Source organism: Desarmillaria tabescens, assembly GCF_030435595.1.
Source record: "Desarmillaria tabescens strain CCBAS 213 chromosome Unknown EV420scaffold_81, whole genome shotgun sequence".
In the NCBI taxonomy this organism is placed as follows: domain Eukaryota; kingdom Fungi; phylum Basidiomycota; class Agaricomycetes; order Agaricales; family Physalacriaceae; genus Desarmillaria; species Desarmillaria tabescens.
The window spans coordinates 117,590-140,795 of NW_026848380.1; the positions used below are offsets into that span (position 1 = coordinate 117,590).

The 23,206-nt window shown below is 46.8% G+C and overlaps 7 protein-coding genes across 7 annotated transcripts; 2 read left to right on the forward strand and 5 right to left on the reverse strand.

The window, feature by feature from the left end:
- Positions 1-1,156: 1,156 nt before the first annotated feature.
- EV420DRAFT_1631675 (Fungalysin metallopeptidase-domain-containing protein) lies at positions 1,157-3,442 on the reverse strand (the record flags this gene model as incomplete). Its single annotated transcript, XM_060476165.1, has 12 exons — positions 1,157-1,308; positions 1,367-1,534; positions 1,586-1,740; positions 1,797-1,818; positions 1,872-1,913; positions 1,948-2,048; positions 2,098-2,384; positions 2,458-2,574; positions 2,627-2,871; positions 2,923-3,010; positions 3,060-3,227; positions 3,281-3,442. 12 exons carry the CDS (start codon positions 3,440-3,442, stop codon positions 1,157-1,159), a joined length of 1,707 nt encoding a protein of 568 aa, XP_060323413.1.
- Positions 3,443-3,450: 8 nt separating this feature from the next.
- EV420DRAFT_1583093 (uncharacterized protein) lies at positions 3,451-3,783 on the reverse strand (the record flags this gene model as incomplete). Its single annotated transcript, XM_060474718.1, has 1 exon — positions 3,451-3,783. A coding segment is annotated over exon 1 (213 nt), but the record flags the coding sequence as incomplete, so codon positions are not given.
- Positions 3,784-5,744: 1,961 nt separating this feature from the next.
- EV420DRAFT_1168178 (uncharacterized protein) lies at positions 5,745-6,552 on the reverse strand. The gene is made up of 2 exons (XM_060466176.1): positions 5,839-6,552; positions 5,745-5,780 (listed from the first exon to the last, which is right to left on the reverse strand). Exon 1 carries the CDS (start codon positions 6,370-6,372, stop codon positions 5,911-5,913), a length of 462 nt encoding a protein of 153 aa, XP_060323415.1. The 5' UTR covers positions 6,373-6,552; the 3' UTR covers positions 5,745-5,780; positions 5,839-5,910.
- Positions 6,553-11,739: 5,187 nt separating this feature from the next.
- EV420DRAFT_1583097 (uncharacterized protein) lies at positions 11,740-13,817 on the reverse strand. The gene is made up of 5 exons (XM_060474719.1): positions 13,669-13,817; positions 13,557-13,609; positions 12,610-13,507; positions 12,113-12,587; positions 11,740-12,069 (listed from the first exon to the last, which is right to left on the reverse strand). The coding sequence occupies exons 1-5, from the start codon at positions 13,688-13,690 to the stop codon at positions 11,841-11,843; spliced, it is 1,677 nt and encodes a 558-aa protein (XP_060323416.1). The 5' UTR covers positions 13,691-13,817; the 3' UTR covers positions 11,740-11,840.
- A 3,348-nt stretch (positions 13,818-17,165) lies between these two features.
- On the forward strand, positions 17,166-18,364 carry EV420DRAFT_1733430 (uncharacterized protein; the record flags this gene model as incomplete). The annotated part of the gene is made up of 4 exons (XM_060479954.1): positions 17,166-17,473; positions 17,523-17,712; positions 17,770-18,276; positions 18,347-18,364. The coding sequence occupies 4 exons, from the start codon at positions 17,166-17,168 to the stop codon at positions 18,362-18,364; spliced, it is 1,023 nt and encodes a 340-aa protein (XP_060323417.1).
- A 356-nt stretch (positions 18,365-18,720) lies between these two features.
- EV420DRAFT_1583102 (cyclophilin-like domain-containing protein) lies at positions 18,721-19,943 on the forward strand. Its single transcript, XM_060474720.1, has 8 exons — positions 18,721-18,809; positions 18,865-18,877; positions 18,934-19,089; positions 19,150-19,225; positions 19,284-19,363; positions 19,415-19,444; positions 19,497-19,633; positions 19,690-19,943. Exons 1-7 carry the CDS (start codon positions 18,760-18,762, stop codon positions 19,629-19,631), a joined length of 540 nt encoding a protein of 179 aa, XP_060323418.1. The 5' UTR covers positions 18,721-18,759; the 3' UTR covers positions 19,632-19,633; positions 19,690-19,943.
- A 1,357-nt stretch (positions 19,944-21,300) lies between these two features.
- Positions 21,301-22,979, reverse strand: EV420DRAFT_1168276 (aromatic compound dioxygenase). Its single transcript, XM_060466177.1, has 6 exons — positions 22,607-22,979; positions 22,202-22,551; positions 22,073-22,145; positions 21,916-22,020; positions 21,672-21,864; positions 21,301-21,616 (listed from the first exon to the last, which is right to left on the reverse strand). The coding sequence occupies exons 1-6, from the start codon at positions 22,845-22,847 to the stop codon at positions 21,436-21,438; spliced, it is 1,143 nt and encodes a 380-aa protein (XP_060323419.1). The 5' UTR covers positions 22,848-22,979; the 3' UTR covers positions 21,301-21,435.
- Between the last annotated feature and the right edge of the window lie 227 nt (positions 22,980-23,206).

Consider the following 23,206-nt stretch of genomic DNA (forward strand, 5'->3'; position numbering starts at 1 on the left):
AAAAGAAAGTGTCCTGTTACCTAATCAATGCAGTATTTGGGATCTGGCTCCAGAGCTCGAAGTTAGAGACACTAGGTGCATCCTATTTATTTCCGTACTGTATCCAAATGATATGAGACCCTGCTAGTTGCATTGTTACCTCAAAGACGAATGCTTTCGCTGATGCTTCGCTGACATGTGCTATTCATTTGCTTCATGTGACTCCACCCATAGGTCCCTTACATCTTTCATTGGAATGCGTCTGATTTTGATACCTACCCCACGAACCGCAGAGAATGTCTTGAATGCAGGGGTAGCAACTGTAGCAACAAATTGCCATCTACAACCTTGATGAGGACCGATATAAACAACTCGGAAAGGAACAAAGAACAGTTCGGCAACGCAAGAAGGGCATCAATCAAAGCACTCAACGAAGATGACTGTAGTGATGTGCAGGCTTGGGCTTGAGCCTAAGCCGACCCTGAGCCGGCCCAAGCCCAGTGAGGCCCAAGCCTACTGTAGTGGGCTTGGCTTGTTGATCTGAAAGCCCAAGGCCAGCCCAAAGCCCTGGGCTTTTGGTATAGTATTTTTCCACTCATTTACTGAGTGTTCTGCTATGATTTCAGAGGGAATTACCCATATATTGCATTTCTGGCACCACCCCAATAATTTTAGCATGATGCCGGGCATTTGCTGACTTGCATTTTGCCTTCACTGGCTGCCTGAGGATGACATCATTACTATGCCGAGGATAGCGGCATCTTGAATTAGCATTTATTCACTCTGTGCAAGTTGCACATACCTTCACAATAATAAAATATGCTAACGAGGTGAGTTATAACTTTGTTTCATTACTTAAAATAGTGCTAAGTATGACTTCTCTCTGTGCACTAAAAGCCCAGGCTCAAGCCCAAGCCGGCCTGAGCCGAGCCCTGTTTTCAGGCTTAGGCCGGGCTTGCTATTTCTTCAAGCCTGAGCCTGCCAAAGCTGAGCCAGTTGAGCCCAAGCCCAGCCTGCACATCACTAGATGACTGTAGTATCCCAGGAACCGTGTTGGAACAAACAACATGAAACATTAAAGAATACGCATACAAAGAACTTCAAGACGTTATTCAATTGTAATTAATCGTTCGACCACTCATATGCTGACAATGTTAATCGTTCTTGACCTCCGCGCTTAACAACCGTCAGGAACAGTCTCATCATCAATGTAGTTGGCAGTGTTCATTCCCAAACCACGGCTCGCAAACGCGTTCCAGAGGATGCAAGAATTGGCCCCATTGTAACAGTTCATGTCAGCTTGGATCCAGGCATCGCGTGCGTTCATGACTACAATTCAAATTCAATGAATCAAACTCAATTTGAAGAAACATGGATGAGCACTTACAGGTAGGATTGCAAGGCTGCAGGGCAAGCCCATCGATGAAAAGATGGAGGTAAACGACATTTCCTTCCGACCCAGACGCATCGTCCATAGCAGTCGCCGACCATCCATGCGCTTCAACAAGCACTGCATATACGTTGTGCAGCATGTTAGCCCATACCTCCCTGATATCTGGGCATGACTCCGTTAGCACACAGTTTAATTTTTACAGAGAGGATGAACCATGAACTTCGGAGAGTGAAGCAAGTGACGAGTAACAGAGGGGATTGACAGCAGGATCTGTGGAGTATGGGAAGCGGCATACACTGGCAGTATTGTTCAAGACCCAGGTTCCTGTTACAAAGTCGGTTATGTTCCCGCTCTTTTGTTCCGTCCACCTAAACGTTTAGCATAAGTGTCATGATCAAAAGGAAAGGGAATTCGATCGACGTACTCTGCCATCGCATCAGACCAACCTGAGAGAAATGAAAGTCAAAAAAGGCGCTTTCTGAATGCTAAGATACTGCACCTTCACCCAAACCCCGAGATTCAGTGATCTGCAAGCACTGAGCTGTTCCGCTGCCAGTCATACGATTAGTGAGAACCATGCATAAACTCATGAATGATGATATCATTCTGAAAGTCTCCATCATGATGGGGGGTAGTCAAAGTAAAAATGTACATGTGGCAAGTACCATTCTGGCCACTATAACTAAAATGAGTATGCTTGTCAAATAATTTAAACATGGACTTACTCGGGAAGAGTCTGAAAATTGGCGTTATTGAATCCAGAGGAGTCCTGTACCGACATCTGCACGCGATCTCCTTCTGCTCCTCCCTTTCCGAAATTGTCCAATTGGAAATTGTACGTCGCCTCAGTCCAGCCATACTTGTATGTGAAGTCGTGGACCTTGTTAATGATATAGAAAGTGTTGGTACGGGCTGCATCAATGTTACCTCCCTCCGTTGGGTCGAAGTCGACATCATATGGATAATCAAATGTGTCGGTGGATGATTCTACAGTCGTATTCGTCGGAGTTCCCTTATAGGCCATGACATTGTTTCCGCTATCAAACAGTAAGTGATTTTACTCTGAAAATGATGAAATGAAAGACTAATGCGGTCTCGGCATTCTGCACCCATCCTATGGGAGAAGAATCAAGGTCCTCGGGATCGACCAGAGTTTCTTCGCCCTCCAACACATTCTGTTTAGTTATAGGTAACACCGTGTACTGTAGATGTATAAGACATACATCTGAAAGCAAGAGGTGGAGGAATATTTACTGTAGCTTCAGCGAGGAAATCAGTGAGGGCAAGGATATCTCCTGAATGCACATCAACAAATGCTTCGTAGCCTGCATTGGTAGTGACGTTTTGGACTTGAACTACATGAGTGAGTGCAATAGACCCATCCGACTGGACGAGATATTCGAGCGAGTTCATGCCACTGTAGGTGGCAGAAAATGCGTCCTCAACCTTACTAATCATCGAATCGATAGCGATGGATGGCGCGGATGATGCTATGTTTGCTATGTATGACGTCAATGGTAGAAAGGAAGACAATAGTCCAGTTAACATACAGGTATCCACGAATGATGACCCAAAGACAACTGCTTTGCCATTCTTGAAAGCCACATTTGCAACCGCGTTCGCCAGAGGAACCCCGTCCTGCAAAAGATTAACAAGTGACCTCGTAAGAGGAGAGAGGATGCCGTACGTGATACTGCTTCGCATACGCGTAGCTCATTCCGTTCTCTGCAGTGTGGCCAGAGCTATAGGCAACGGCGGAAGAATCAATGCCGAGCTCTGAGGCAACAAAGGAAATGGTAGATGTCTGTAGGTCACCGTTAATGAACGAGGTGACCTCTTTCCCTTCTCCATAAGTCTACAAGACACTATCAGACTTGCAAAATTAATCAATGAACCCAGATAAGTTACCTTATATGACGCCGTCGGATGGTAGCTCTCGACCTTCAAGTTGCGACTGATGATCTTGACTTGGTGAGTAGAGCCCTTTGAATAGGCTGGGCTGGGCGCAGCCTTGACAAGGAGTACAGCAAGGAATACGGTAGAGAAAAAGTTGGTACCAAAAGTGCGCATATTCTGTTCCGCTTGAGTGGATGATAGAAAGACGAGGAAATATCCTGTGAAGCTAACTCAAGCTGTCAAGACAGGTTATATACGAGTAACCATTTTCTACAAAGGCTAGCCATGATAATGGAGAAATATTTGGTTCCACAACTGATGAAATGGCGAGTCCATTGAAGTTCGAGTCACCACATGCACACATCCCTGAAGTGACAGAAATAGAGAATTCCGGAATCCAGGCAAATGGCTGATACGTGGCGAAAGCAAGACAAAGAAAAGCAGGTAGACCAATGTATACTATTTCCCCCATTCCAGGAACACTGATACTGTCATGGGTTTCAAGACACCGATCAAGTACCACGGGAATAGTCATCTTCGTATCATAAGTTTTTGTAGTTGCACTTGCAGCGGATAATCAATACGGCATCAGCTACTTATTACGAGAGGAAGCATGTCTCTGGTCGACGACAAACGCAAGGGAAGAGCTAGAGAAAGGAAGTGAAAAGAATTGAGCTGTCGAGACCACCTCGCACGGTCCAGAGGAGAGGGAACAGCGCTACAGCATTCATGGGTAAGGTTGCACTGGTCCAAACAGGGAATCTATGCTAAGCCTGACGTCCGCCCTGAATGCCATGCAGTCCCAGCCCGATGTCCTTGCCAGTTATGTTCCATTGCTTGAATCTGTACATGGTTTGAATACCTTGCCGTGGTGTTTGGTTTTGAGGAACAATCATCATCGACATTAAAGATGTAAAGAAGTATAGTCAACAAAGTAGGATGGGCACTGTCATGTTGTGGTGTGGTGCTCCTGGCATCAGCCGCATCACTGCACATCACTGGGAGGAAGACTCATTAACATATAAAAATCTTATTGAAGTTACTGGTGAATGTATGAGCGGTGGGGATTAACCAACTCTGAACGTATCACTTACCATCTTGTACTATTCCTTTCTTTACCGTTCCCAACATGTCGGCTAAACAAGGTGCTATTTTCATCCGCCCCCAGTACTCAAACCTCAGCAAATCTGTCGCTAGAGAAATGGAAGTCGAACCAGGTACATTTCATCGAACAATGTCAGCCTTGTGCTTCAGCTATTAATGTCCTGTCAGAACGGTAGAACTTCATCTGTGGTCAGCTATTTGCATATGAAAGCACCACAAGCTGTATTCAAGGGACTAACTGGATCTTTATTGTCACATCCAGATACATCTTTTGAATTCAGGTGTTTTTGGAGCCCGGTAATACAGAAGAATATCAGAAAGATCGACTACATCACCAGACAATCGAAGAGCCAGTGCCCTGAAAAACAGCAGAAGTAATGAAGACTTCATGGCACTATTTAATAATGTTTATGGGTGTGGAATTCCACTGTAATGAATCCATAATTTACCGAAAAACAGAGCGGCACTTAGCGTAATTGAGGCATAAGATAGTGTCATATTTTCAATTTTCAAGGTGAAAGCGGCCAGCGTCTATGATCACACCTTCAGGTCGACTAACTCAACAATTTAGGGAGTAGTGTCTTGTATATCATTTCTTCAGCAATCCGTTGTCTGCTTGAACCATAACCAGAGGATACCAGATTCCCGAGAAACAGGAGCAATGCGACAAGAGAAAGACAAAGAAAATCAGGATGGCCAGGATACACGATTTACATCACCCCAGGAACACTACTGATACCACATGAGCATACAAGACGCCGATCTGATTTAAAAATGGCCGTCTATATGCTCGTAGTTGCCTTTGAAACACCATATGAGATCAATCATTACGTGAAAGTAACGTCTTGGTTTTGTGCTAAAAACAAGGACAGCACTGGAGAGGTGCAGTCCAAAGATGAGAGCTTTGTAGGTCCAATTGTCTTCGTTTGCATTGCACTTCTTGGATATGTACCATGGGGCTGAGTATCTTCCCGGTGAAACTTGAGCTCGATGAACCATCAGAATTGGACTTAGAGTTGTCGAGAAGTAAGAGTACGAGCAATGAAATGAAATAGAACGGCATTGATATTGTGCAGAGTGCTACCACCACCGGCAGAAATACTAGCCAGACTAGCAAACGTGCGCATGCTCAATACGACTCAAGAATCTGTCAATAGGGAATGGAAGTTGCACCAGGTACCTTTCTCACCGAACAAAGTCTACCTTGGGTTGGAAATCCATTCATGGCGGTAGAACTTTTCCATCGTCAGCTGTTCCAACATGAGAAGCACAGTAAGTATCAAGATGTATTCTATGGAATACTTTCGCATTCTTGCAACCACCGCTTTGTTTTGTATTCAGGCGTTTTGGGTGCCCAGAGGTGTATCAGAAAGAATAGCTGGGTCAGCAGACAGTACTCATATGCAATCTTTATGGTCGAAGAGTCAGCACCATAATAAACAGAATGTGGAACGACTCATCGTAGCAAAAAAAAGTGTACAAAATCACCACACGACGGGATTGTCAGTACCCTCACGACATAACACGAAACCGCATCATTAACCTGGCGCACGAATACTCTCCTTCCAAAGCAGCGCATTATCTTTTCCCGGTACCACAATCTGACATCCAAATTCCTCCAAGGCTTTTCTCGTCTTGACCACTATCAGCATATCTCCGAAAAATTTCGTCTTGCATGTAATACATAAGTCTCCAAGATGAGGAGAGTGTGTCAGATCGAACACATCTTGCGTGTTCCCCGTTCTGACGACAGGATCAAAGTGGTTGACGGGACACGAGAGAAGTTTGGTCAGAGAACCGATGCTGACGTACTTGTTCTTCACCGACTGCGTTGAAGACGAGGGTGCACCTACGCGGGCAGTGAACGCGTTGATCCAGATGTCAGATATATCAACGTCCGTAGCCGGGGTGATGGCCGGGTGTGAGACCGACAGTGAGGAGTGAAGCACAGAGAAAGATGTGTACGCGCGTGCACAGGAACTTCGGTGAGAAGACAGCATTCCAAGAGTTATTTTGGTACTTCTGAAACTGGGAGGGCACACAAAGCCCCGACTGTTGACTCGAAGCAGTAAGCTGATTGGCCTCGAGACGGTGACGTGCTGGGCAGAGCTGATGACCGCCCATTCGAGGTGGCGGAAGGAGTGGGAGTTGCTAAAAGGTATGATATACAGTCAGCTGATGCTGAGGGCATGTGGGTGGGGAACCCGAGGAAAGACGAGCAGGGGTGAGGGGACCCGCTTCTTGAGCTTCTTGAGCGCAACGAAAGCCGGAGCGGACTGCACCAGAGGAGATGGAGCGCATGACACGTCAAGGCTCCCGGATATACTCCGATGCAAGCCCAACATACGAATAGCCCATGCTCATCGTGAGCTACAGCATCGGCATATATGCAACAATGTCATGCTGTGATGCACACACAAGGAGAACCAGCAGGAGAAATAGGGCCGGTGAGCATAAAGAGTGATGTTTAAGATGGTCACCCTGGGAACGTCGTCTTGTGTGTGTAGGCAGGGCGAGCAGGGTTGGGCGAGGCTGCCCATGTTGATCACGTTGAGCCTTACGTCTGCTATGCTTGGTTTTATCAAAAGAGCCAGGCGAATGGGTTAGGAAAGGGAGGTGATATCGATGTTAATGGTGTAGGAAAGGCTATTCCGTCGTAAATACCTGAGAAAGAGTTAACTAGCTCATTACAGATACATGGAAACGTACGATTGGCAAACCGATGTCAACTGATTTTTAAACAACGTTAGCGATGCACGTTCCTAGCGTTTCCAGCGATCTATGAATACATCAGCGATTGAGCGGAGACGTATAACAAATAAAACTCAATAGTCCTACCGTGTAAGTAGCCGTGCATATGAGACGAAAGACCGATAAACGAGGGTGGAGAAAAGCACCTGGCTGTCGACTCTCTAGGTCGTCGCCCTCGATTCACTCCATGATAGAAAAGGCAGGAACTACACATAGTCGTAGTCGTCAAAGTGACAAAGGTATATCATACAAGCAAAACTTACTTTAAGGGACGCCAGATCGAATTATGCCGGATTCAACTCGACATGGACGCTTGACATCCTGCAAAAATAGTATGAGCTGCGTAAAACGAACGACCCGACAAACAAGCCTGTACCTCTTTCCTCCTGTCCTTCTTTTACCGTCTATATACCGCCGACACGTCCATCATCCCTACAGCAATATTCGAGCGTCATGGCAGAACACGAACGGCCAATGTACATTCGGCAAAACGATGGAAGGGCGGAGGTAGAGAGGGTGTGGTCGGCAGCGGTAACAACGACCAGACGCATGCAACCCTAAGTGGTATGGAAAGGGGTAGGTCTTGCGTGTGATACGCGAATCTTTGTCCCATCAGGTGCAGAAGCACACTGAATTTCTGCCCTTGCTGGTGTACCTGCTCTCCTCCTCGTCCACTGTATGTACTCTGTGCTGACCGGAAAGCAGTACATCATCTCGGGAAATTTTCCACCCATTCCTATCACAGTGACACGAAGGTCACCGACTTCGTGGTCAAGGAAACCGGCCGAAACGTAAATCGCAGGAGCGTGGTTCATCCAGTCCATAAAACGCTTGGCGGTCTTCGGGAGAGGGCGGATGTCATAGTCGCATGAAGGCAAAAAAGAAAGAAGCGGGCTTTGTTTGGTGCCTTCGGTGCCAAACAATCCTGGCGCGTAGTCGGCCCGTGCGCATGTGGTATCTCGATCAATAGCCTTCTCGTAACCTCCATCGCACTGCCCACTTCACCGTTCCATCTCGCCTCCTCAATACTCCATTCCCATGATTTCTTCAGTCGAAGTCCTATGCCACCAACCTTGCACGAGTCTCCGTCTCATAATCGGCAGCCTAGCTTTCAGAAGATGATTCATGAAAGGAAGCCTAGCGTCGTCGAGGTCGCAAATCACGCCAAGGATGAATAACCAATGAGGCGTAAATGTGTTGGACTATTTGAGGTTTGAATTTGAGTGGTCACTTCCATTCTCTGTTGTAATGTTTTGACGCTGAAGAAGGTTTCTTATTCCGAATCCATAAATAAGACGAGCCCCGCAGGGTGCATCTCACGATGCTTTGACGATGTACTTCTTCATACAGACGACTTCTTGTGGAGGCCCTGTGGACGTCATTCGGACTAACCCCAATGGGCTGTGCCTCTCAAACTATTTGAGAGAAAAACAACTGGTTTGTCGAGTTAGTCCCCTTTCGTTGATAAGAGTCTCACCTCACCTCTTGATAGTGTGCTAGGAAATTTTCATTGGGTGCGAGGTCAGCCATGCTTTTTGTACATAACTATACGGTTGCTATCTTTTTTGCTTGACCGCACATGTTCTGAATTACGGTTCTGAATGTATTCGTCTATATTATTTCAAAGCTATCGTGTTTTGTTTTCCAATGTCCTGAATGCATGGGAACCAAGAACCAAAGACCAAGAATTGAGCCGGCGGCTACCTATAGTCCGACACCCTGTCATGGATTTCATGTCTTTTCCGGTCTGTACACGAGTCAACACATGCCTACTCTCGGCCTTCTCGGCCTTGACCTCGGCTTACTGGTATTTTCTCTCATTTTCTCTTACTTTCTCCCTTTTTCTTTACAATACTAGAATAATAATGACTCAATTCCTTACTAGTGGTATATAAGTATTGTACTTGCCATTGTATTAGGATCTCAAGCTAATTTTACCCATCTTCGAACATCCACTTAACTGTGTGAACTAAGCAACCCTGATCGGTTACGCCTAGCGCTTGCCAATCAACTGCTTCCTGACTACGCCTAGCGCTTTTCGGAAACCCTGTTAGTTATGCCTAGTGCTTGCTGATGCCCCGTTAACTACGCCTAGCGCTTGTTAGCACCCTTACGGATCCCTCTTGGTGGTTGGAACTCGGCTTACGGACATCCTCGCTCATGACTTGGGTTTTACTCGAGTACTCATTACTTTGTGTATTAGCTCGAAAGACCCTAATCCTTAACACACCCTCCTTAGTCTGCCATTTCTTCTAATCAGCAGTATGACCTCCCGCACTCAGACTCGCCGTCTCTCTTGTCAGTGTTTGAAAAATAGACATCCGTTTATCTCTCCGAGCGCTTGATAACTGCATTTCTCAGTGATTTACTTACCGATTTCCGCTGACGTCAAGCTGAAGTTCGCGTGTCGTCGAGGAATCATACCTGTGCACCGGGTTGTTTAGTCGTGTATACTAAGATTTCGTGGTGCATTGCAACAATTGTCAAGAAACTGGTACATTTTTATTGCACTGACATATTTGAAGGCTAAATTAAAACTGTAGGAACATCTAGCTTTACATTTCAGCTTCGAATTCATAAACAAAACAAGCACCCTTCACGTTTGTCCCGATTTCAGTTCTGTCTTTGGATTACCCATATCCTTCTAATACAGCTGACGTGAATCTCAAGTTGGCATGTCGTCGTGGAATTATACCTGTGCACCTGGATCTAGTCGTGTTTACTAAGATTTCGCGACGTGTTATAAGGGTTTCCCGGAAGCAGGTACATTTTTGTCATATCTATATCTTTGAAAACTAAAATCAAAAATGCAGCGACATCCGGCTTTCGAGTTCAGCTTTGGCCTCATGAATGGAGCAGGTACCTTTCACGTTTGTCTCGAGTTCGGATTTCCCTAGACGGCCTTTAATGGCAACAATGTGTTAACATGTGCGTACGATGTCGTTTCACTGGTTTCTCTCGTACTTATCATCATCGATAGGGTGTTTGACCAATGTACATCAACAGTCCTGGGTTGTCATCCTTTCATTTGTCTTCAGCATAGCCTGATTATGCCGTGTGCCGTGAAGAGTGTGTGCGCTTCTAAGAATGCTTGTATGTGCCCGCATCGCATTCAAATCCCAAATGAGGGCGAGGATGGCTATTACCTTAACCGCCTTGCATGAGTATCCAGTTAAGGGCAGTCTTCCTTTCACCAATGTCAGCACTCGGGTAAGATTTCAAGTTTCGTCGGTATGAATATTAAATGTTAAGATTAACCTTATCTAGATGAATGGATTATGCGGACTTCACTAGTCGTGGCTCCCTGAATTCCGATGTCCTCATCTCCTACGACATGTGAACCTCGGCTAAGAGAGCTATACTTACGCAAAATGGAATAGTATTGCCCCTCGGCTTCCCTATACGGTTCACTCAGAGAATAACTGCAGCTGTTACATTATCCAGGCGCACCGAGAGCACGTAACAGGGCTGGGATACTTGTGCGGACATTTCTTTGTCTTCTCATATGTATTTACTAATGGGATCTTGGGATCAGTATATGGAATATGTAGGTCGATGTCTGGACTGTATCCTAGACATGGACGGAGCCTAATACAATGTGTATTCGTCATTAGCTTTATCGAGCAATGTTCGTTCCTCCTGTGTGGGTTTCATTGTCTGATGGTCGAAAACTGACCCGGACGAGAATTTCGGGTCGGCGTGGTTCACAGAAAAGTCGAAGTAAAGAAAGACGCCTCTTCACCTCCCACTGCCATCTTCCCCGACTGTTTCTATCATCATAACTCTGACAACAGAAAAACAGAACGAAACAGGCCAGAGTACACCTCACCATTCTCGAGGATGTACTTCCACTGGATCTTTCGTCTTGCAGACAGAATCTATTGACCTCGTTCACACTGATCTCAATGGCTCGTTTTTCCCGACGTGTTTGACAGGCAAATATCCGGGGAGTCGGGTCCCCTTTTGTTCATATAATTCTGTATCCTAGTGTGTGCGTTGCTGTCCTCAGCTTAATAATGACTGTTCTCACTCATTGCGCAATGGTTTAGATGGTAGTTTCGTATATTGGAATGAGAAACCGCAACGTCTTCAACTTCTGCGTGCACTGTATATTCCTATTATGACGCAAGGAATTCAAGATCGAGACCGCGCAGTGCCGAAGTAGCATCGTATAATCTGAAGCGGCCTGCCCTGCGTTATTTCTTCCACTAATCTCCAGTACGAATTACTGCACTTGGGCTCTCAGCTTCCCTTGTAAATTGCCAACAACAGTGGCTATGTCGCTAACCTTCAGTACATTTCATGTGTGAGGCCAGCCTTGTTCCTTTCCGCTGTGATCTGGGCAGATTTGAATGCCATCACCTATTCTTTATGTAAGAGAAATGGTTAGCTGGTCATGTACCTGTAGCCTTCCGAAACACAAATCAGACTGAAATAAGAGCGGGTTAGTTCAAAGTTAAAGGGAGACAGGTCACCACATCCTCTTTGACAGTTTGAATTTCTCCACTTCTTCTGGGATTTCTCAGTAAGGATCAAGGCTGAAACACGCATTGAACATAGAAAACCTGAAAGTATAGCATAAGAAAGTAGGTTGAGAGAGATAGAAACAAAATAGAGGCTATTGCGACCCCTTCTAAGTGTAAATGATGCCCCAGCCCTGCTCTTCATCCTGCCTCTCCATCATAATACTTGCGCAAAACAGGCCATTAGCCTATTTTCAGCCAAGGAATATTTTACAATCGACTTCTACATCACGAATCGACCAAGGGTCCCCAAATCCGTGAAGATCTGCAAGTTGGATCACCGACACTTTTTCAAATGTCCCATCCCGTCGTTTCTGCCCAACTGCCCGATGTCTTGAGATTTCAGAGGGATAGGAAAAAATACTGTCGCCGATGAGAGTATATGAGCCATCAGGTATTGGGTATGCATGGTCAGCGATGTACCTTGATTATATGGGGTGGCCCGGTACGATCTCTGATCACCAACTCGCCCTGCCGAGGTATCCCTTTGTTTGATATCTCGCCCAATCCCCGCAAATAACCTGACTCGACACAGGGGCCCTGATATGAGTCAGCACCTATCCAGTCAGTCCGAGGTGTCTCTGACTGCCACCAATTCCTAGTATGTGGTAGAATTGCCATCACCATTACCTGGTGCCATGACGGTCGCCAACGTCTGTGTCCATCTCCAGGTTCAGGGTATAAGAAGAGCAACTCAGAACGATACCGCTCAGACATCATCTCCGTAAGCGCCGCCCAGGCATCTTCTTCGGATTGCGACTCATCGTATATCGGGATAGACTTCGTGGAGAGAAGGTATGCCAGGCCTGCCACTTTATCGAGAGGCTTCGTTGACGCACGAATCTGCATCTGCCGCAGGATGTCAAACACATTCTGTCTCCTCAAACTCTCCAACGAGTGAAGTTTTATATCGAACCTCCGTTGTACGTTTTTAGTCCATCCTGTGAGTATGAGTCGCCCCACCTATGATATATTCTTCGCTGACCTCCTGTAGCGCCCATGCACGCCTGAACCAACACCGATCGCTTTCCAAGTCGCCCGGCTTCAAACAAAATGGTCGACCCAGACCGCTTAGGTAATATACCACCTTCTGGATGCCATTTTGATAGATAGCCCCGATGATAGGCACGTCAACCTTCCACTCTTCCCTGCGCAAATCCTCCCTCTTCCCACCTGCTTGCCTCAAACACAGAACATCTAACCACACATACTGTGCCCCGAGGTTCAACATCTCAATCCGGATGTGATTAAGGTCCGCATCTTTGGGAATCGGCACAGGCCATTCATAGCCATTGATAGGCGTCTGCACGTCGATGCGCTCCTTGTCAGACATCCACGCATGCGATATCGCAGATATATCCCATGACATGAATTGATAGGAAGGCCAGCCAACGCAGAATGGCAACACCCGATTAGCATACAGATCCCAAACACGTCGAGGTGGAATATTTCCATCCGAGATCCTGTTATTGGTGACCACATTTTGTCGCATTTCCTGATCCAAATTACATGCTTCATGGACGCTTTCGACAGTGGTCAAGCCATACCAATACAGACGCAAATTAGCATAGAGAGTGCCAAAGTCGTGATCTTGTCTGATGAAGGATTCGAGAATGGGGGGCAAGATGGGGTTGTCGAGAGTATATGATGTGCCAAGTGTCACATTGAGCTTCTCCAAGACCCCATTCATACCGAGTTTGGCGCAGGGAGTGTCGGCGAGAGCGGATCGTATGGCAGGTATTCTACCAGTGTAGGAGCGCTGCATCGGTACCGGAATACTTGATTCTGCCTGACCGGTCTCAGTGATGGCGGAGAAGGTGACTTCGGGGAGTTTCTCATAATTTATACGGGTTAAAAATCTCTGAAACGTGTTATTCCTTGCCTTTCTGTACATACATTGGGGTGCTTACCAGTTGAGCGAACCTATCCCCTCCGGACCACCATTCCTCCTCCTGCATCCCTCCTATGTAGCCATAGCAGAATAAGAATCGCAACGATGGAAAGTCAGACAACCACACATACCATCGACAATGCGGATTGGCATCGATATGTGGTCGCACAGAAGGTGTTACTCGTCTTGTCCTCGTGGTAAGAAGGAAGTTATGCACACTAGCACCCGGACCATCGAAGTGTGCGACACCGTTCCATCAGCCGCACTGCCGAAGATCCAGTAAACTTAATGCTGTATACAAATCATCATGACCAATCACGTACCCGTGATTTGTGTTCTTGACGGTGGTTTGGCCCAGAAACGACAGAAAGCTACGTGCGACTCGTTGAGAACTCGTGTTGAAAGTTATGGTATTGTCCAGAGCACACATTTCTGGAGAAGAAAGTTTCCGAATTCCTCGATAATACTCTTGTCTGCCGGACATGTCATTCATACAGTCGTCAGTCAGGCTGACTCTTGCGCTCACTGCGAACATCAATGTGGAGAAAAACAATCAGTTACCTGACGTTTATGCTTCTTTCGGTGGCCAGAGGTGGCGTCTACAAGCAGGATAATCGTCATCCACTGTATCTGAAAAGACGAACATCAAGAAGCTACCAGGACGCCAGCACTGAGGGGAATTGAACGTCAGTCTTCCAGATTTTCCCCTGTCAAGAAGTGAGATTAATTCAAATCGGAGTCTTGATGGTTGGGATTCCACCCTCTGAGGTATATATGTTCGTTTACATAGAACGGCTGTCAGACGTCAGTGAGCTTGCGAATGCTCCCTCTTCTGAGTCTCAAAGTTCTCCATATCTCGGTTTTCAACTCCAAGAGTTGATGTCGCGTTCTCCTCTTGCTTCCATCCTTCTCTAACCGTGGAGTTCTTTGCAATGCCTTTTCTATATCATGGTTCCATCTACCTGAATGGATCCGTGCATGGCGACAAAAAGGAGGGCTTGATCCGCTCTTTGTTCCATTCTGATTCGCCTGTGGATACATGTTGAGGTCTCGAGCATACCAAAACATTTCGCACGAATCCTGTAAAAGACGACAGAATGTTCAATTCCAGATGTGGATTATTGTAGGAAATGCATACCAGATACAGGACGAAGTACAAGTTCGTTTAACAAATGCGCGTTCGATCCACGAATCCAGACATCGAGTAGGGCTAGGAGGGACAACTATTGCTGTCATATATAAATTATCTAGGCTAGACGTCCAAAGAAATGAATGACCTGAGAGGACAGTAGCGAGCGTAGATTGAAATCGTGGTCTACCGACAGCGAAACTAGTAGAGCATACTTAACTGGATTGTTCCCTCTCACCTCATTTTTCCCATTTCTCAATGAATGTGAGGCAAGAACGTAGAGTGTTGTCAGCGGAAGTCGGGGTTAGCGAGATTCCGTCGTACGGAAGGATTATCCGTACGGTAGTGTAGCTCGAGGGGAAAGAGCACGAATGCTATATATTTGGCTAAGCTTCGTGTGATTCAGCTGTGATTGGCGTTCGGTGTTGCAATAGATTTGATTGAGTTTGATTTTCGTAGCTCAATGGGGTAGTTACGATATTGTGATGATGTGAAATGATATAAGTTCTGATGGCCGTGTACGGCAGTGATGGCATTGATTGTGGTTGCGATGGTAATTTCTGAGTGAGTGACTATTCTTAGTTACTCACTGAGTAAGTCTGAAGCTTAGTTCACTGGATGTTCTTAAGTCGTTTGGTTGTAAACTGTGTAAAGTGCATAAAAGCTACTCATTGTGCTGTTTCGGTCGGTATTTATACAGTTTTGTAGACTACATGTCCTACTCATCCCTCGGTCCGTTGTTTTCAGCGGTCAGGGACCGGCCCTGACGGTTTTAGAGCTGCAAATGCTGCCGTGAGTGATCATCGTGAAATCCAGGCTCAGCAGGAGACACAGAATAAAGAGAGGTCGAGGACGCAAGGGATTACTCTTTGAATATCATATCCTGAATGATGTATGTTCTCAGTATCATGACCAGGAATCATAAACGCTGGCACGTACATGTGTTCTCGAAAAGAATGATTCCTTTCATCGAAGCCTTGCCAATAGCAAATCATGTCGCAAGCTGGGGGGAAAAAGCAATGGCTGGAGACATATTTTCAAGGAGTTCACAGCGGAGATACGTGGCCAATCTATTTGGAGGAGAAGTGAAACTAACGTGGGCAGGAACAAGGAAAAACGGACAGTAATATAATGTTCTAGTACCATCCTTCTCGTTTCAAAGGTTCGCATCATGATGTGGAATCTCTGACATCACGAGGCTTGATTTTTAGGAGCGGTACCTAATAATTTGCCTATTCGACGGATAAACGCAGAAGATCAATGCGATACTTACAAGCGACGGAAGGAGCCAGTGAAGCAGGCAAAACGGTACCTCGGCAAACTGGTACTAGAAACTGTAGTTATTGAGTTAACAACATAATTAGTTGAGAAACAAGAGAACAACGTGCTTGTTACTACTCAGTTCCATGGGGTTGATACGGGTACGAAGTCGGTTGAAGTTGTGGAAGCCCGAAGCAGAAAACAGCAAATCGGCCCGGATGGATCCGGGAAGATGATGTCTGGATCATTTTTTGCTTCCCACATGTACTTCAATAATCGGAAGCGATGACCCTCAATAAGCCATACCATCGGGAAACGCCCAACTCGTCTACTTACAAGCCTATCAAACAATGGTATATATTATGGGATTAGCAATACAGAATGACTAGCTCATGGTCAGCTCAGTCAGGACTCAGCATCTCGATAACGAACGCGCGGGAAAGTCCAGACAGCATAAATGGACGAGGCTTTATGATATCAATATCTTCCTTTTACTGATAGCTCTATATTAAAGAATTTTCGCGCGCTGCATCCGGCTTCGACGTCAATAGGTCTTCCATCGCGGCTTGTCCATGTCGACTGTGGCGGAGCCGCTGATATAGCCGCGATATAGGCGAATAGGCTTGTTTCTTACAATTATCTTCTGCCATTCTCTTGCTGTCCAGGAGGTTCGATAACCGTAAGTCACTTCAAACCTCGAGTTCCTGGGGGATGACAAAACTTTTATAGACAATGAACAGCTTTCATTCTTGGCAAGCAAACACATACCTCGAATGTATCGCCCGGAGCAGTCGCGACCCTGACATGCAAGGCTTTGCGGTACGATTATCCAGTGCGTCTCATTGGTTTGATCCAAATACTCTGTAGTGAGTCTAACTTGAGACGATAGCCTTCATTACCAATGTGATGCTAGGTAAGTCCTGTACGCTTTGAAGCTTCCGAGCAAGGACCTAATGGCCTTCCAGCGATACTCATTAAATGGTCTCGCGACGACGTGCACAGAGTCCGTACGTGTCGTGCTCTTACAAGTCTACAGCATTCTCCTTGTCACATTCTTCAGCATGTGGCGGAGAAATCTCTCCATGGCTGACGCGCACTTTCGCGCTCTCTATCACCATGTCACCGCTTCTCTGCATACTTCTTATATTCTACGTTCCGTGTTTGTCTGAATAAAAGGAACGAGCTGTATGAACGTCTCGGGAAGTCCTAAGATAACTTGTTGGCGTCCTCACCACGATCATGCTAATTCTTTGGATCGTTTTGGATCTTCTGATATACTTCGCTGATGTATTTGAGGGCGAGATCTGCCCTTCACCTACAGTCGTCGGATGGTTCATCTATCGTTCGATTACTGCAGCGGGGGCCCTCGAGATAACGGTTTATTTCTTACCTTTGTTGCCATTCTTTTATCTTGTCTATTCCCTGCGCCATTTCTCGGACATTCGTGGAGAGTACCGAAGACACATGCAGAAGGTGGTTTTTTGGCATCATTTGCGATTCGTTCAAACGATGTGGTTTTCTGTTCGGTCCTTTTTCCTTGCGCAATGGTCAGTCTTTGTTTTAATTGATTATATGTGTTCTGAAATAAGGTTTCAGGATCGTTATCACGCGCGCACATCCCTGGACAAAAATCCTTTGTATCCTCCTGGCATACATGTGCTGGGCGGGAACACTCAAAATATGGATCATCGACATGGATTATTACTACTACAAGCTTCTCCAGAGTTTCGGCGACTCACTACCTTATGAACCACGTATTAATTATGATCCCCTCGGTTTCGGACAGGTAGGATACCTCTTAGGCTGCAATTGTGTTCCTCCATTAAATCGTCCATCTATATAGCTACTTGCAGCTACGGTCGCTATCGAGCCCATCTATTCCGTATGTCTGCTCATCTGGACCAGACGAGTCGACTCATGGAACTTCATCCGATGTCTGCCCTCCGAATTCCGGGACGGTGTTATATTCATCGTTTCAGGGCGAGGCAACCCATGGAGAATCATGCATTCTTCACAGCAGGATATCTCTCCTCAAGAAAAGCACCCCTCGAACACGGCGAGGGGCATCCATCCCTCACCGACAAGTCCTTCACAACGCGATTCTCCTCCGGGCAGGGCGTCTAGCTCGAATGCCGCTGTTCAGGTGCCAAAACCATATGACTCACTTCCCAGTACTCCCACTCCAACTCGAGATAGATGGTATGGAAGACACACGAGACATAACGGTGATCGACATTTACTCGCCGTCGATTCGCACGATCGGTTCCCGAGCAATGCAGCACCAAATATACCATCGGATTCCGCACATCATCGGGAGAAGCCGTCTGTGACTGCCTATGACCCTCCTATGGTTTGATAATATTTTCAATTATGATAGTTCTATATTCATTTCTCCATACCTCGATTTGACTGTGCCGTAGATCGGCTTCATAGACTAGCATAAGCCTCATTCTGCAGAAATTCAGTTTACGAGTTTGGGTTCATGGAGGTACCCGATACCGACCCAGAATTCCTGGAAAACGGAGAAGTGGTCAAACGGGGCGTCCTGGTACATAAAAGCACTGAGGACGATGCCGCTGATAAGTAATAGAAAACTGTACACAATGAACACAGTACGAGAGGAAATATCTGCGTCTACGTTTTGACAGACTCAAGGATTCATTATAAACGATATTCGGAAGTTCGAACGAAGCCCGCGAGGTGGGCAATGCCGACACCGGCAAGCTAGTCCGCTGTCACACGCCACCGACGCGATTAACGCGTCATCGCATCACGTGCTCTTCATCTTTTCTCCTCTTACCCTCACTGCCGCGTTTTCCGTTCCTTTGAAATCATGTCCTACCTACGCCGATTCATGTCCACAGCTAGCGCTGGAAAGTCTCTGTATGTGCATCCACTCGCCAGTACTGCCCTGCTCATGTTTAGCTTCTTATCGTAGGGCAAACGTCTTCGTGAGTAACCGGCATACCACGCAGCAGGCAGAAGACCTAATGCTAGTATCACCAAGTTCGACATTTCCATCGGTCCCAAGCCTGCAGGTCGCATTGTCTTCAAGCTGTATGACGATGTCGTTCCCAAGACGGCGAAAAATTTCAGGGAACTGGCGACCGGAGAGCACGGATTCGGATATGCTGGTTGCGGCTTCCATCGAATAATTCCTGACGTGCATGTTGGCATTTCTTTTCCTGGGAGCTCCTTCTCATGCATGCTCCATGTTCTGTAGTTCATGATTCAGGGCGGCGACTTTACGGCTCATAACGGTACCGGTGGAAAGTCGATATACGGCGCCAAGTTCAAGGGTACGTCGCCTCTTGCTTTTCACTCTTGTCTCACGTGGAATCTGACTGAGGGAATCAGACGAGAACTTCCAGCTGAAGCATACTAAACCCGGCCTTCTCTCAATGGCAAATGCTGGCGCAAACACGAACGGTTCTCAGGCATGTCATGGGTCATCAAAGTTTCTCTGGTATTTCTAATCAGTGTTACAGTTCTTTGTCACGACCGTAAAAACACCTTGGGTCGGTCATGTTCCTTTCGTCTGCATTGTTGCTGTTGCTAACTCTTCTGTAGTTGGATGGACGTCACGTTGTTTTCGGAGAGGTTGTTGAGGGTATGGATTTGGTGAAGGAGATCGAGAAGCAGGGTACACCAGGCGGCGAGCCTAGGACCCAAGTACTGATCGCGTCCTCGGGTGTGGTGGAGTAAAAGTACGTGGCAGGTTTAACGTTTCTCAAACTGGGCTAAATGATAGGTAATCATTTAGCGCCGATTCTCGAGCTCTGATTCCAATTGTGCATACAATGTCACAGATGCCTATGCTCTGTTATGTAGCACTCAAAATGTTTAACATGATTTCAATTGTGAAAGCAAACTACTCGTCTCTCGAAGATCCCCACGAATCGCCGCCCTTCGAGGCATTGTCCAGGTTCACTTCGCAAACATACCGAGTTCTGCTCATGAGAATTCCTTTGTGTCTATGAGTACCTATCGAATCGAATAGAGAATTGTCGTGCTGAGGAGAACACGACGAATAGTGGTGATGGCGGCAATAAAAGGGGACAGAGCCTTGCAGGTCGTTCCGGTCCTCTTGGACTTGGGAATTATAGGGTTTGAAACTTGTCGCTCGTGTTTTCTCGCATAAGATGTTTCGTCACAGGCCTTATCTCTATCGGTAAAGTGTAGACCGTCCAGCAGCACTTCTCCTACACCTGCTAAAGGGGCTGACATCATTTGCCGGCTAGGAGAAGGCTTCTGCTTCGAATTTCGTTCTTTGTATGTTACGATACGGCCAGGTGTGACGTCTGGAAATGATGTGGTAATCAAACTTACTAGCGCAAACTCGACAGATGCGGGAAGGTAGTGACGTCTCAAAGCACTCTTCCTTGAAAACTTTCGCCGAGCAACCGTATACTTGAATGTTTTCCTATGGGCGTCGATGTCAGCTTAATTCTGGACCGTGTTGGGCCAACCGTAGCACGCATAACGAATTGGGCTTTCCCCGATCAAGCTTCCCTGCGAATATTCAGGCAGGTAATCAAACAAGTACTGTTTGGTTCAGACTTCTTTCATCGCGTAATGTGGAATGGCTAAGCGTATCGTTTGCTATGAAAAAGCAAATTGCTAATCTTCGACAGCTTTATAACTAGACAACTTTATCCTGCGTTTGGCAAAGATACTGAAACGGGAAAACCTGGACATTGAACTAAATCAATTCGTTCTCACGTATCTTTGTGTCCAGAAGCCAGGTGCGCGTCTTACTCGATTTATGCCATCTTAACGCATAGTTAGTTCGCAATATAGAAGAGCCTTTCGATGGAACCTACAATCGTATGGCCAGAGGTTTAGCTTGGAATTCGGTATGGCCCATTCGATGATATACGGAGCTTAGGCTGTTTCGTACGTCGCTGAGACTAAGCGGGATACATCTACTTACGCCTGTACCAGACCTGGCTCTTCAACACAGAGGGAACGTTTAAACTGTCGACAGATGATGACGCTCTCCTACAAATGGTCTCCTTGAACGGTCTTGAACTTTGTTCTGTCGATGTATTGGCTCATGGGAAATACAGCCACAAGTTCTTCGCTAAGACGGGTAACTGTCTCCTACCTCAGGTTTTGACTAGAGTTTGACTCAAAATCTACAATCGAGCTGTGTAGAAAGGCTTCGTGGGTACGAAAGCTGGAGCTCACCCCATCCGTAGATTGCTGGAAAATCGATTTCAATTGCAGTGTGAGGACGAGCCCGATTTCTTCCGCATGCTGCAGTTTTATGAGGTTCTATCAAATCGATCTTGACGGTGATCACAAGTGTTTCTTGTTGGTATAAGAGGAATATTCGATAATAAAGTACAAACAGGACCGAGATTCCCATGATATACCGCTGCTCCATTACTAGAGATAACCGGTTTATACAGCTGATTGGCGTTCACACCCCTACGCACTTAAAGCAAGGCATAATTAATTCTGACGATGATCCTACATCTGCAAAGCGAATTTCAAGGTATATATCCTAAGAACCCTGCCCACTTAAGCCGGAGCAGTGCCGTTCCCAGGGGGCGGTTCCATTGCCGCTGTCCTGACCTCCACCTATGCCTCCACTGCTCTCGGACATCACACCACCATCCTCGGTCAATGTGGCCGCAGAGGAGATAGTGTAGCTCGCGGAGAGATCAATGGCCATGGAACCCCAACTGGAAGGGTGAACATCAGCTAGGGAGTTGCAGTCGCAATGTGGTAAACGCTCACGCAAGAAGACCATCAGAAACGTCATTGCCGAGGTAGACATATTCCAGGACGGGGTCGATGCCGTCTGTTGCGTCCTCAACTTCCTCTGCCATGATTGAATCGTTAGCATTAGTGGTGAGTTCCTGGGTGTTGGTAGAGTAAGGAGAGGTAGCTTCGACAGTGGTGATGAGGTCTTGGTCGAAGAAGAATTGTCCTAAGAGTGTGTTATTTCTGTGTCACATAATGTCGTAGAAACCAGACTTACCAACGTGATAATCACTGGACTCGGCCTTGAACGTGCCATTGTCGAAGACGGTTCCGTTTCCGTGAGCTATGATATGGATGTGGGTAGCTCGCGAGGTGTAGTGGCCTGGGAGGCGGAGTTTCAGGAGCAGGTAAGACAGGAAAAGCGGAAGACATACCAGGAAAGATTGTCTCGAATTGGGTATAGCCTTCCTCGTTGGTGGGTTGGATACCACGAAGGAAAGTCTTGTTCTAAGGGACAGTTGTTATAAATGAAATCACAAAGTTAAGAGGAGCGAAGAACTCACCACATTGGTTGCGTCGTCGGAATTGCCATTCCCAGAGGCGACCACACCGGCATAGACGCCGGTCGCGTTACAGTGCCAAAAATCGATGTAAACATCCGAAACCGGCTCGCAAGTTGATACATCAATAAGCTCCACGTCGACGTAGGTGTAGACGCCCTCTTGGTCTTCGGTGATATTAGAACGGACATATTCACCGTCGACGTAGTAGGGGCCCTGCGTGACCTCGGGTGCAAGGACACAGGACGCGTTTCCACCGAATGGATCAGAGTCGACGGTAAGACCCGTCGTGTTCGATTCATGGCTCGTAGCTAAGACTTCGTCCATAGTAAGCGCGCGTTTGTAAGGAGTGCCTGGAAACAACGGCATATTGAGAGACACAGTTAGGAAGAAAGAGAAGAAGCTTACGAGCTGCAAGACCTCTCTTCTTACGGAGTTCGTCAGCGAGAGCCGCACGGCGTGCGGCAGACCTCTCGAGGTGACCTCGACGCTTGAGCTGGTCCTGGCATTGCCCGAGAGAGCGACGCGTAGCCTTTTGGAACTCGGCGCGGCGGGTGAGCTCACCCTGGCTCATATGAGCTGTTGGGTGAGCAGCGGTAAGGCTCGCGGCGAGAAGAACGAAGGAAGTGAGAGCGGAGATCTGGACCATGTTGTTGTAGTCAAAAGGAAAGAATGAGATAGTACCGATTCGTTCAATCGATGTCTAGCATATATACCCCAGCGATGCGCAGTGGGAGTAAGCGCAGCGCTCCATGACCATTGTGCTTTGGCTCGGGTTTACGTGAAGTATGCGATGGGGCGGTGAACCATTGAACTAATGAACGTCACTTGATTTCAAGCGATGGTGCTAGGGACTTCTAGTTCAGGCATCGGCTGCATCGGAATATTACGCGGTTGCTGATTGGGAGCGATCGTTAGGGAGCGATCGTTAGGGAGCGACCGCAGTGAAAGTCCGTTTGTTCGGGTACGTCTGAACGAGCCATCGCGAGAATCATCCGCAGGAGTACT